Raw genomic sequence first — 13,309 nt, forward strand, 5'->3', positions numbered from 1 at the left:
TTTTTCTTTCATCCCTCGGTACTGCTGTCACAGCAATACTTCCATATCTGAAGTCTAGAAAAACCTGGTTACATATACAGATAAACAAAACGTCAGGTTCCTCCAGCAGAAATCTAGTTGTGTTATCCTGGTTTCTCTAATCATTTAACCTAGTTATGGAATGGATGAAATTGTCATTTCTTGTTTACAGGACTTTACAGGACTTACAGAACCTAAATATGGTTGCTGCAGAAAACAAACAAACTCCTTTAAAGTGGATGGAAATGCAAGGATTGTTTGTATACCTTTCTCTGCATTTCCTGTTGCCCTGTGCTTTGAACGAAACAATGATCCCATGCTCCTCTCCTACTCTCAGGAACAGTTCATCAGGTGTCACAGAGAAACTGTCCTCAGCATCACTGCTCTATACACAGAGGAATGAAAGAGAACATGAGAGGAAATAGAAGTGAGAAGAAGAGGGCAAAAGTAGGGACAAAACAGCAAAGGAACAGTGGGTTGTGTGTTGAAGAGGCAACAAGGAGTAAAATAAAGAAATAGATGAAAGGAGAGATGGAACGCAGCAAAGGGGGTGTAGGTTAGGCAAGACGGGGGGCAAAAGAGAAAAAGGGGAATAGAGTCAGGAGCAAGGATAAACACAAGAAACAAAGTTAGAAAGAGAACAAACAAGAGGTGAGTGAAAGAAGACAGGATGAAGGTAAAAATGGAGAAGATAGGAAAAATGGGAGCAGAATATCAATGAAGCCACAATGTATGTGCCACAGTCTGAGCCCAAAATGTCAGAGGCTTACACAAACCCCACATCTAATAAGAAAAGTAAAGGTCAGAATTACCTTGAGTTTTAGCTGCACGTCAATGTTCCCAGCATTCTTTAATGGCAGTGTCTGTTGACTACATTTACCCAGTGGAGCAGACAGGCTGAGAGTCTAGACAAAAGAAGCACAAAACGCAGTTCACTATCAACTCTTCAAAAGGCCAAGAAAAGTTGAACACGCAGGAAGAAAAAAAGAAAAAAAATAATAAAATAAAAATAACTTGTTTTATTATGCGCGCACACACACACACACACACACACACACACACACACACACACACACACACACACACCTTTAAAAAAAAAAAACAAAAAAACAATTAATCCTCTTTAACAATACCTCACGCTAGTACAATGATTTTCATTTATATTAAATTGGCAAATTCAGTACAGGCTGGTTTATCTCTTCGCTGCAAAGATTTATTTGTCACAAGACATACAGTGCATGAATGTCTGTCTCTGAAATCTAGCGTGCAGAGCTACACTATAAGATATATATGGCAGCTTGACTACCTGCAGGTCTTTAGGAGCATGTACCCTTGCAGTTCCAGACCTGGCGCTGAGAGGAATACTCCAGATCACATGACTCGGACCAGGAGAGTCCAGTTCAATGTCCACCCGAGCAACGTACTCATCAGCAGGACCAAGCTCTCCTGACAAGCACAACCACAAAAAAGTTAAGGTTAGCAGAAGGTAACAAATTTGGTGATTTTATTTAATGTGGAAAATGTAAAGGTCTAATAATTTCTAGATTATTATAGGTTCAGTGACCTATTAACGCTTCAGTGTTATTTAATTATTCAGTCAAGGTTGATTACCTGAAAAGGTGTACTTCTGAGGGGCCTTGAAATGTATCCAAACCATGAAGCTTACTGGATTCTGGGGAGGGGGGAAATTTATCATGTGAGCCATTTAACTACTCACCCAGTCGGTGGGATAGAGAATCAGACTGGATATGTGAAACTGTTTACACATAATATCTCAATGTTGAATGCTGAAAAACAAAGTCACCTCAGCAATCTTTCAGAAAATATGAAACAAAAAGATGTAGCATGGACTATTGATTTAAGTGACTGAGATGCTGACTTAGGTTGCAATGGTTTTGGCAACTAACCTCTCCGTAGCTGGCATGCATCACGTGATTCATCACCGAGGGAGAGGACACTGGGGTCATCTGTCCAGCCTGCTGTGTTGCTTCAGATGTCATGGTACCAGGTTGCTTGGAAAAGGTATAGCATCGCCATGCTGTAGCATTCTAGAGGAATGAGATGCAGAATGTGAACCACTCTGATACAGTTTATTATTCTCACTACTGTGTTTTTGCTGCGTTGCATAGAAAAGAAATTTCTTACCCTCCATAACACTCAGATTTAGTTAGAGCAGAAGCATAAAGAGCACATTTATGCTGGAATTAGAACCTATCTTATCCAACAACTTTAAAACAGCTTTTAAATGTAGACTTAAAAAATTGCCATTATAGGAAGAAATCACTCAATATTTTGTTTTTACTTCTCTACTCTCCATAATATCAAAACAGCGATAACAATAAGACTTAGCTCCTGCTCTGCCATTAGCTTAGATGTGGTTTAAACATCGGGATACACTTAAAACGTGTTGTATGCTAAAAGGTAACAAGGTGTCTCAAACCCAAACCCAGCGACTTACCCCTCAGAAACTGAATTTAAATATATACTTGTGTTCTAGCCATTACACAGTTGTATCATGTAGAAACCACACAGTTGCCACTGGAGGTCACTGCATCCCTGTTGTGGATCAGTATGTGTGTGTTAGTAAGTGGTCAAAGAATATGTCAAAATAAACTATTCACTCACTGCACTGATAACCAGACGGATGGGTACTGTGGCCTGTGTCCTGTTGATCAGTTTGAGAGGAAGAGATTTGGCACTGCCTCCTGGAAGGTCTCCAAAATCCAAACAGCCAGATTTGCTTACTTCAACCTGGGAATCAAAATGAATTAGAGAAGTTATTTTAGAAACGCACTTTGCAACATATTTAATTTTATTCATGGGCAATTTAATAAAAAGGGGAACAGGCAATGTCACATCTACTTTATCTCAAAACACCACCTCTGTACGTGAATCTCAACCCTTAAGTGGTTTACTTTGCTTCGTTTTAGGTTTAATGCAACAGATTATTTTTGGTTAAGTGTGTGATCTTTGAACTGGAGGCCCTCACCTCTATTGCAGGATTCTCTGCTATGGCAACCAGCACCACCCTTTTAGCAAAGATAGTAGCCCTGGCAGCCACCTCTGTCTCAGCAGATGCAGGCCAAGAGCAAACACTGAGGACACACTGGTAGACACCAGCCTGTGGAGGTATGAACAACACCTTCTGCTCCTCTGTACTTTTCGGCCCAATGATCGTCTTGTTCTTAACTATGAGCCACTGATAAGGCAAGCTATCCACCTGTAGGAATTGGCATTGAAGATAGAAGAAAAAGTGAAAATTCAGTGCTGAGTTTTGTTGGCTGGTGTAGTCAGATATTAACTTGTGAAATATGAGTTAAAGATATTAGTAACTCATATTTGATGAATCAGTTTCTCAAAGTTTTTAGGGCAACTAATTACAATCAGGCATTTACTTCATAATTTGATATTTTAGGGTTTTGGACAGAATTTTGATCATTTTAGAATGCAGTATTTGCTTTGATACTGCAAAGAACTTGTCACTACTTACACCTCTGTGCTCTGTGCTCACCTTCTCTCCATCAATAGCCAGGCTGGTGACACTGATTGACACTTGCTGCCATCTCTCAGAGGGGTTGAAGAGACTGAGGGAGGTCTGTGAGGCGATGCCTACACAGCAGGCATGAGGGAACCGCAGCTCCCCTGGTACCACCACTTGGCCTGAAGATGACAGCAGAATGTGGATGACTGATACAGGGAAATGCTGCTACTCCATGCATAGGAAGAGGTAGGGTAATCTACTTATTGTAAGTGAAGATAATGAGATCTAAATACTAACATTACAATTGATTGCAGCAGTTAAAAATTAAGAGTTTAATTGCTCGTGTAATTTTCTGCTAAGCGCAAGAAAATGATTATCTACCTTTTTAACAGACTGTTGCCCACAGGTATAATTACTTGAGGCATGAAGAATATAAACAAAATAATGTAAAAGCCGAAATTCGCTGCCATTTAAAAGTCTTCTCAGCTTTTCTAATAAAAAGAATGTACACAGTATATTGAAACGGGTAGAGTAGGGTAACTTTCTTATAAAAACGAAGACCACTGCTACCTCTCAGTTCCTCAAGACCACCTGCCACCAGTGGCTCCGCATCATACTGAGTGTAGGGTTTCCCCATTATTCCTCTCTCCTGTTGGATCTGATGGGGTCTGGGGAGGTGTTGAGCGCCAGCAGCCCCAGTAATTCCCAGAGGCCCTGATGTAGGATGGATGTGTCTCACTGTTAGATCACTGTTGGGTGTGCCTGAAAAAAAAAAAAAAAAAAAAAAACAAGTATATTTCAGGGGTTTATCAGCATGCTGATAAGTGAATGCATTGCAGTATTACTTGTTTGACTATTTTTCTTGGTGTTTTATTGTTTTGTTCAGACATAGGTCAGCAACTTTGCTTATGAAAGAGAGAGAGAAAAAAAAAAAAAAAAAAGACATACTGTAGAGACCATTTCCTGTTGTTCCCATGTGATATGAACCAGGATGTATTGGAGCTTCAGATCCCAAATACTTCTGAGCCAGCTGGGAGTTGTAGAGAGAACGTCCAGTGAGGAGGGACTGCATATCCCCTTGGTGGGGAAGGTCAATCAGGCCAGCACATTGGGGCTTAAAGCTGGGGATGGGCACATAGTGAAGTCCCTCTGATGGGTAGGATGGAGGCATGCCAAGGCCACCAGCATACACAGACGATGAGACTGAGCTAGCAGCTCCCCATTGCTGGGAGCTCTGAGGAGCTGTGGTGCTCCTAGATTGCTGAATGTTCAGATTGCTACAATAGCCTGAGTCCACTTTAGTGAGCTGCCTTACACTGGATTCAGAGAGGGGCTTGTGGGTCCTGCATCCTGCCGAAAGATCACAGGTCCTGTCCCCAGGACAGTGGTAGTTACATTCACTCTGACTGCGAGTACAGCTCAGAGCAGAACCACTACGTGAGGGCTCTGGGCTTTTACACTGCCGTGCTGGTATTGGGTCGAGACTTTTAGAATGCTGTGATTGCATCTGGTCCAGGCTTTTAGGCAGGCAAGGAATATCGAGGTTAGACTGTGCATCTGTTCCTACAGGTGGAGTAGGACTGAATCTGATGATGGTGGTGCTCAGTGCCATGGTACAATTGTTCTGTGGAGGGCAAAACAATCAAAGGCAAGGTAAAAACCCTAGTTGCAACCCAGATTAGTATTCTTGACTATATTGTATGTTACCTTTTGTCTCTCAGGTGTAGGTATGACAGTGCCATCATTCATTGAGATGTATGTGAGCCTGCTGAGACTAGGGCTGGAGCAGGTAGACTGAGGAGAGAGTTCAAGACCTGGGCGTTTGTCTGCCAGACCTCCACTGGTTGAAGGAGGTGACACCATACTGGGAAGACAAGACAACAGGCAAAATAATAAATGAATAATGGCTCAAAATGCAAATGCCCTGCATCTGTCAGTAATATCGATAAGCTAAACATTAATGAAACCAGACTAGACAACAGAGTAAATATTTAGGAATAATGAGACAGCTCCTTTCTTGTCAAGTAATTAATCAATTTCGATTAAAAATTTAATTTAAAGCCACAAAACATTTCTTTTTAATAATAATTCCTAATATATAATATACAATATGTAGAAACCGTGTGAGATAAAATACCCATCAGCACTGGGAATGGAGGTCTGACTTGGAGAAGAGTGGGTTAGTGGAGAGGTGGACGGTCTGAAGTTACACTGCGTCTCCTCCACACAGGGCTCTGAAAAACCCTTCGGGAGCTCTGAGAAAACACAGTTAATGTTGACATACAGGTTCATGATGATGTCTCACAGGGGCAATACCTGCTAATAATGTACATTATGCCTGCTTCTGATCTCGGTTTGAATAAGGTTGTCCACTGTCCCAACGACTGCTTGTGAATACTATTTCAATCAGAAGCCATATTTCAGATTTTTACTCACCAGATGCAGGGTCTAATGGAGGCTGGATGTTTTGGCAAGAGAAGCCAACATTTTTCACCACAGAGCTACAAGGCAGTGGTGCAGCCGTGATATTCCTGGGTGGTGTTTTCTTCTCTGGAAAATTACTGGGTCTGTCCTGCTGCTGCTGGCCTGCACTCCTCACCCTCTGAGTCGGGGCAGAGTAACCTTTGAAACAAGGCAGGCCTGACTTCCCTTTCTTCCTTCCTGGAGAGGTTCTGGGCAAGCCGGGTGAGACTGCAGAAATTTTATCACTGTTTTGTGGTGGTTCTAAAGATGACCTAGTATTGTTGGATGCTTGTGGGTTTAGTTCTCCTGGCTTCACTCCATTTTCTGTGGGGATCCTGCCTGTGGAACCCCAAGTCTTAGTGGCAGAAGAAGTTGCATTATCCCAAGCTCCCATTTTTTCTGTAGGAGGCTTGATTGTCGAAGACTGCCCTGATCCCACCGCCCTTCTGGCAGAGCTGAAAGATGTACTAGGACAAGGAACAGAGCTTCTTTTTGATTCTCCTTTATCACCTGCTGAGAATGCATTTGAAAGGGACACTGCAGAGCTAGTGTTTAATGTTGTCTCTCCTCTCCTGTCTCTCTCTTCCATTTTTGTACTTGTGGGCATCTTTTGAGTCTCACTGTCTACTTGCTGAGATGAGCTCCTCTGTTCCTCAGGGTCTCCTGTCTGAGGGTTCCTGCTGAGGTTTTCAGCCCAGCTGGTCAGGTCAAAGGTAGTGTGTGCCACAGAGGCATTACCGGTGCTAGACACATCAGTCTTTTTCAGGTATTTCTCTATGTCAAAGGCACTCAGCTCCCCAACATAGGTGCTTCTCTGCAGCGTGTCCACCATGGCACTCTGATCTTGCTCAGAGAGGATCTATGTAGAGGCAAAACAGTTTTGTTTTTTTTCCAAATCTTAAATTTTCATTTTCAGGTGAACATTTACTATTACTATTTGGATATTTGAGAACATTTTTTCCCGTGCATGGAAATCAGCAAAACAAAATACATACTATTAAATATAACAGTGAAATTTGAAAAAAAATCCAAAGCATTACATGTTCAGTTGAGTGTGATTCCTCAGTGCTGCTAACAGCGGGTCCAACAGGTCCAGCAGACGTGGGCTGATTCTTTGCCTTGCTCCGCTTAGAGAGCTCCATGATCATGGCAGCCAGTTGTGATGGGTCAGTGCTGATGGATGCATCAGCAATGGCAGAAGCAATTGTGCTGATACTCAGCATCAGATGACTGCTGTTGTCAGGGGGGACACAGGTTTGGTTGCCCAAGCTTGACTCAGAGCCAGAGCCCTCACTGTGGTCAGGTAGTGCAGCACTAACAGTGTGGTCCTAAAGAGGTGAAGTGATTTTATGTCGGAAAGCCATGTAATCCTACATAGAGATATTCAAATATTAACATATCAAAAACATACCTGTATCCCCTGTTCACCGCTTTCTAGATCAATATCAAGTTTTGATGACATCCTTTCACCTGGCGCCTCAACAGTTTTGTCTAGGTCCTCTGCAAGGAGATGATCACGAGTAACATTCATAAGCAGAGTGTGAATCATTTTAAAAATAAACAAAAATGCATATAAGATCAGGTACTGCTGTATGAGCATTGATTATTCTTCTGCCTCAGCAAAACTGTGAACACACCTGGGTTGAGTGTTTTGTCTTCGTCACTGAGTTCCATGGTGTCACTGTGAGGAGATCTGACTCTAGCTGAGAACTCTGAGGGGTGTATCAGGGGAAATGGTTCCCTCTTCTCTGGAGAGGTAATAATGTAGCCAAAGGATGGCTGGAGAACAAGCTTTTAATACACTTTACAGATACACATCAATGTTGATTCACAGCCCACCTATAGCTTTATGTATGAATATCCAAACTCTTAATGACCTCCAAGAGACTGAGAGAAAGCAAAGTTTCAATTTCAGTAACAATGCGAGAAAGCAGTTTTACTCACCCGTTTCACCCCATCCACATCACCAATGCCGCCCAAACAGCCCAGGGCTTCAGACCGTTGTCCAAAAAACTGCCCTAAAGAGAGGCGCAGGTAGCTTTGGTTCCCCGGACTGAACTCTGAGGAGACCTGGGAAGCCCTCATCAGGATGTGGCTGTTGGTGGGGGCCTTCCAAGATGATTCACTCTGAAAAGTGCTGTTGCTGCTGGCTGGTTCAATCTTCTCCTCCTATGTAAACAGCAATTAATACCACAAGAGGCTACACTTAATGTAACTCAGAGTTGTGGATGTTCGTTAGTGAATTATCTTACAATATGGTAAACACACAACAATACATTCTTCATTCATTCATTTATGTTCAGCTGATTAATTAAAAACAATATACACCAAATGATTTTGGATAGTTGAAAAAGAGGCAACATAAGCTATCTACACGTATACCTGCATGAACTGGTGCTCTTTTTCAAACTCTTCTTGATCTTTAACTATCTTTTCCAAAGCATCACCTGTAAAAGGAGGAAAAAAGGGCAAACACCCTCAATTCAACAAATGTATTTCGCACAAACAAAAACACTACAGTACAACAATCTCCTTGTATTACAAGAGAGCTGTAGACTTTGTAAGTACCGGCATTAACAAAGTCCTCCGTTTGAAACTGGGCAGCATTATCTGATGTCTTCCCATCAACCTCTTTCTCAAAGGAGGAGTAATATGCTAGGTCTGTCACCCACTGCCCTTCTTCATTCTGGTACACCACACTATGAGTGGTACTGGCACCTGAAGAGACAAGCAATGTTATTGACATGTGGCACCATGCATAATATATTGTAAGCTTGAGTACCCAGTATCAACCAATTAATCTTCTGATCTAAACATCAAAGAAAAAGACCGTCTACCTTGTTGAAACTCCAGCTCCAGGTTGTCTGGGCAATGGTTCCACATATCATCTGAATCGTCTTGTTCTTGGTGGAAGCTCTGGGAGAAATACTTGGGTTCCAGAGAGGTTGAAAGAGGATTTTTGTCATCCTCACTGGTACTGCCTGAGGCCTCTGCAGCAGTCACATTACCACAGGGTCCTCCCCTTAAGCCCAAGGAGGGCCTGGCACCATCAGGTTCATCTACCTCATCATCATCCTCCTCCTCCTCCTCTTCCTCATCATATTCTGGGAGCAGCACCTGAGGAAGGTAGGTTGACAAGAAGGTAGGTAGTGCTGCATAACTATTACAACTTGTGCCAATACCTTTGTCTTACTTCTCAATCTCATTTTAAAAAGTGCTCAAGTTATTTTTAATTCATTCAGCAAGGACTTCAGAATGGAACTACCACACTCAGGAAGCAAACCTTATGAGGTCTCATCAATACTACATGCTGCTGGAAATTCCATCGACAAGACTTCCTCTTCCATTGCAAACATAGATGGGCATAATAAATACTTTGGTTTTTGCAAATCCCTGATTTTCACCTAGTCCTCTTTTATCTGTTGTACCTGGGAGAGGTGGAAGCTCCCCTGGTTGCCTTGAAGGTGGGAGACAGTAAGGTTTGCTAAGTCCTGAGGTCTTCTGAGTCCAGCTCCACTCCTCAGGTAGGAGCAGGAGTCTATCAGTCGGTCAACAGTGGGCCCAGGCTCTGTGCTTTCCATGGCATCCTGGGATCCAGTCAGAACCAAATTGATGTCTACATCAATCACAATGATATGTATATATGGAATACAATTTTTTTTTTTTTTTTTTTTTTTGATGGAACTGATTATTTGTCCCAATGCTAACCTCTGAATAACAAACACCTAGCTCAGTCATTAATTTTGCTACATTTGCTTACGTTTTTCCTTAAAATATAAGCCAATTACAAACTGTTTTTAGATTTGCTTTAAAAGTGCCACTGGAATGTAAATTAATGTTGAAGTGATGATAAAAAAATAGAAATCAATATTAAACTAGATTATAAAAAGAATATGTATGCTGCATAATCTGATTAAATGTCCACCAGATGGTCAGTTATGGTTACATTACAGTCATGCATCTGTACTCACCAGTGCCTCCTGTCGGTCCAGCACTGTGCTCCAGTTCACAGGAGAAAGCTTCTGAGTTCCTAATGATGCTCCCTGCGAGCTGGCCTCCCCTGTTCCAACAGGACCCACACGGTCACCCATCTACAAAAGGACATGTAAATCAAGCAGCATATCCAAAAAGCTCTTAAGTTATAAGTGAAAAACTACAGAATATAACAGTATGCCATTAAAATCAACACTACAAAAGCAAACAAAACAATTGGAAGTCCTATATTATAAGTCCAATTTCGATCCTTAAAATCCCAAGATTGATCTTTGCATTTGCAACTATTCTCAGTACACATGAACATCTGCACTAAATATTATGTGTTGTCCTGTGTAGGCAGTGGTTACTTGTTATAAGTGGCCATTTAGGGCTGCATAATATATAAAATGTCTACTTTGTGGAATTTGAGTTATTATAATAAAAGTTATTTTTTGTTAACATAGATGATATCTGGCTATATTAGCTGCCTTGGGTCACAACAGTCCCTAATAATCTGTGACGTGAATGATTAGGGTTTATGCAGACCTGCTGCAGTTTACAGGATTGTTGTGATTCAGTTTGGTTAGCTGACTCTGGCTATCTTGTGGTGGATCTACGGATCCCATCTTTGAGAGGAATAGACTGAAAAAAAGTCTCTACACACTGATCTGAGCCCTCTGTTTGTGTTTGTTGAACAGATTATCTCTGGCTACGAGATGTGAGGCCGTGGAAGTCGACTGAACAGTGTGTGGATTCTACTGTATTGAGTCTGTTCCAGGTAGCTAACATCAGTTAGCAGCTGTCTGCAGATATCAGACTGATGTCATGTCAACACAAACAGTGCAGATGAATTAGTGAGCAGACTTTCAGTTTCTGCCCTGACTGCGCTCAAAGTGATCTTTAAAGCGGATGTGCTGCGCTTATATGAAGAATCAGCCACTGACATACCATGCATAGCTGTATGGGATGGCATTTATTTTTCTAAAATGGACATAATGACGATCCCCTGATAAATGGTGTGGGTTTTCATTATTCTTGCTCAACTGTTGCACATGTGGGCCTAAAAATATAGATGTATCATGTTTTAGTCGTTGAGCATTTGCCAGGGAAAATAACTCCTTGGTCCACAGTTTTAAAACAAGGAATGTGTTTACAATTTATCCTACAATGTGAACTTCACACAATTCTAGATTCAAGGAAACAACAATGTTGCTCACTTGTTGAATGTAGAAGAAATTTAACTTCTCCGGATAAATTCTGAGCAACAACAGTATTTAGCTGATCTAACTGAATCATTAATCAATTTGTAATGTATCGATTCTGGACTTTGTGAATGGAAATTTAATTCGAATCGTGAGATCAGTGCCGATATCCAGCCCTAAATTCTTCTGTTCCTTTTCGGTGCTGCACTAAGCTACCTTAGTGCAACATGGAATACAGCCATTATTGATATTACTAATTACACCTTGTGTTTGTCAAAGTGCCCAAAAAGAGCCTTATTCCCACCTCAGTATGTCTGGAAAGGCTATTCCTTCCATGTCCTCCGAGATTATTCGGATCACCGTCTTCATCTTCACCAACAGCACTGCTACCCACAATCCCTAACCCACGCAGGACATCATAGGTGGTCTGGACGTTAGTCGTTGGAAGAGGGATGGTTGAAACTCCCCCATAATTTCCACTTTCCTCGCTTCCACTGCTCCCATCCCCTCCTCCTCCATCCCCTGGGGTTACACAATGACACAAAAACAGATAATCACTTAACAGTCTGGCATATAGGCTGTGGCATTCAAAGGCTGGCAGGTAAGTTAACTTTCCCTCAAAACCCCCAAGAAAATGCTACTTGTTGAATGCTTATCAAGTCTTATTATGCTTTCATTTTGCAATATCAAGAAAGTAGGAAAACCAGCCAGAGAACCAAACAGAAATAAATAAGGTATTGAAGGACATATTACACCTGTGACTGGAGGGTTGATGACTTGTCCCTCAGCAGATCGTCTGTGTTCAATCCCAGACACAGATGGCCCGCTGCAGCCACTAAACGACTCATCATCAGAACTGCCTCCCTCTAAACCCGGCCTGAAACTTGGACGATTACTCTCTCCAACCTGTACCAACATGCAGATATACACACACATAACATAGACTGCATAAAGCAAAACTTTGTTTTATGGTACAGTTTGGTAAGAATGATGGAGCTACTGGACACTGGATTTTTGAAGCAAATAGTGCTAATTATATAAGAGTTTAAAAAAATATATCTATCTAATAACAATATAATTGTCTATTTCTGACCAGTTGTCTGGAGGTGCTTGGCAACAGCCGTGTCCTGGTAGCATTGCTGTTCCTTCTGGCAGACTCCAGTTCATCCTCAGTGTCCTCATCACTGGCAGGACAGGAGTCCATACCTGTAGCAGCCAGACGTACATCAGGCATCCTGAAGTCCTCCTGAAGTAGAGGTACACAAGAAATAGTAAAACATTGCATACCAGGGGGGAGAGTACCAAAATTAAAGGTTTGGGGTATTGGATTCATAAGAGTGATGACTGAATTGTAATTTTTGAAACTAAACTGTATTTTCAAGCAGTTTCAAGCAGCTGTACTCCATATGAGTTTTCTAGAAGCATATGGTACAAAGGGTGCAAGTGTGCTCACCTGATCATAGTCATCAAGGAACTGGTGTCTATAATGTTCTGGCTCTGCAGAATGTACGTCATCAGCAGCACCAGACAGTCCCTATGAACAAAAGATGAAGTGAATAAGAGTTGAATTGAAGTTGAAGAGTTGAATGAAGTTACTTTAAAATCAAACAGTTTTCTTGCAGCTCTCTAATGGTTGTAAGGTGTAAAGGCCAATTCGTGGTTTCCGCTTGCCGTCAGGTGGACCAGTGCTGCAGATGCAGACACAAACGCTCTTCTATTCATACTTCAGTGGTATATGTACATGGACACATTCCACACATGCACACAAGAAAACATGATGGCAACCTGCTGACAGCAAGAAGAAGTGCTCTTTTGTTTGCTGAATTTGGCTGAACAACATGAAAAAGCTAAAAGGACAAGGATGGGAAATAAACAGAACACACATACGGTTGATGAAACAAGCATTGCCCCAGGAGAACAACTCACTAAAAAGGACATATTGATATCTAGTTTGTCTCTCATTTAAAATAGGAGGATAGCCTTACTGTTGAAGGAATCTCCTGGCCCTCCACTCTGCCTCTCTGCATGGCAGGAGGGACCAGTTTATTGAAGTACAGCTCCAGTTCATCATCAGGCAGGTTGTTCAAATCAGCATCATCATCTAAAACCAAAAACATACATATAACATGACGAGCTTTGACATTATGTCGGCAATGTATATTAATTTTCT

General features: G+C 41.7%; 1 protein-coding gene across 4 annotated transcripts in view; it reads right to left on the bottom strand.

Annotated features, from left to right (window-relative positions):
• The window catches only part of cep192 (centrosomal protein 192), a 30,001-nt gene that overhangs the window by 12,750 nt on the left and 3,942 nt on the right, over positions 1-13,309 (bottom strand). For 3 of the 4 annotated variants that reach the window (XM_040117095.1, XM_040117093.1, XM_040117094.1), the window contains 27 exons: positions 13,125-13,240; positions 12,593-12,673; positions 12,233-12,385; positions 11,895-12,045; positions 11,444-11,661; positions 9,934-10,053; positions 9,391-9,549; positions 8,800-9,079; positions 8,531-8,680; positions 8,345-8,409; positions 7,907-8,131; positions 7,600-7,741; positions 7,374-7,462; positions 7,003-7,290; positions 5,936-6,821; positions 5,637-5,754; positions 5,207-5,363; positions 4,448-5,123; positions 4,070-4,261; positions 3,530-3,678; positions 3,008-3,238; positions 2,644-2,769; positions 1,926-2,066; positions 1,630-1,690; positions 1,325-1,464; positions 831-923; positions 285-403 (listed from right to left, as the gene is read on the bottom strand). In XM_040117095.1, coding sequence (XP_039973029.1) covers positions 285-403; positions 831-923; positions 1,325-1,464; positions 1,630-1,690; positions 1,926-2,066; positions 2,644-2,769; positions 3,008-3,238; positions 3,530-3,678; positions 4,070-4,261; positions 4,448-5,123; positions 5,207-5,363; positions 5,637-5,754; positions 5,936-6,821; positions 7,003-7,290; positions 7,374-7,462; positions 7,600-7,741; positions 7,907-8,131; positions 8,345-8,409; positions 8,531-8,680; positions 8,800-9,079; positions 9,391-9,549; positions 9,934-10,053; positions 11,444-11,661; positions 11,895-12,045; positions 12,233-12,385; positions 12,593-12,673; positions 13,125-13,240 — 5,326 coding nt within the window. The remainder of the gene's footprint in view (positions 1-284; positions 404-830; positions 924-1,324; positions 1,465-1,629; positions 1,691-1,925; positions 2,067-2,643; positions 2,770-3,007; positions 3,239-3,529; positions 3,679-4,069; positions 4,262-4,447; positions 5,124-5,206; positions 5,364-5,636; positions 5,755-5,935; positions 6,822-7,002; positions 7,291-7,373; positions 7,463-7,599; positions 7,742-7,906; positions 8,132-8,344; positions 8,410-8,530; positions 8,681-8,799; positions 9,080-9,390; positions 9,550-9,933; positions 10,054-11,443; positions 11,662-11,894; positions 12,046-12,232; positions 12,386-12,592; positions 12,674-13,124; positions 13,241-13,309) is intronic. The other variant, XM_040117096.1, reaches the window with a different exon arrangement.

The sequence above is a fragment of the Xiphias gladius genome, chromosome 22 (genome assembly GCF_016859285.1).
Source record: "Xiphias gladius isolate SHS-SW01 ecotype Sanya breed wild chromosome 22, ASM1685928v1, whole genome shotgun sequence".
Taxonomy (NCBI): Eukaryota; Metazoa; Chordata; class Actinopteri; order Istiophoriformes; family Xiphiidae; genus Xiphias; species Xiphias gladius.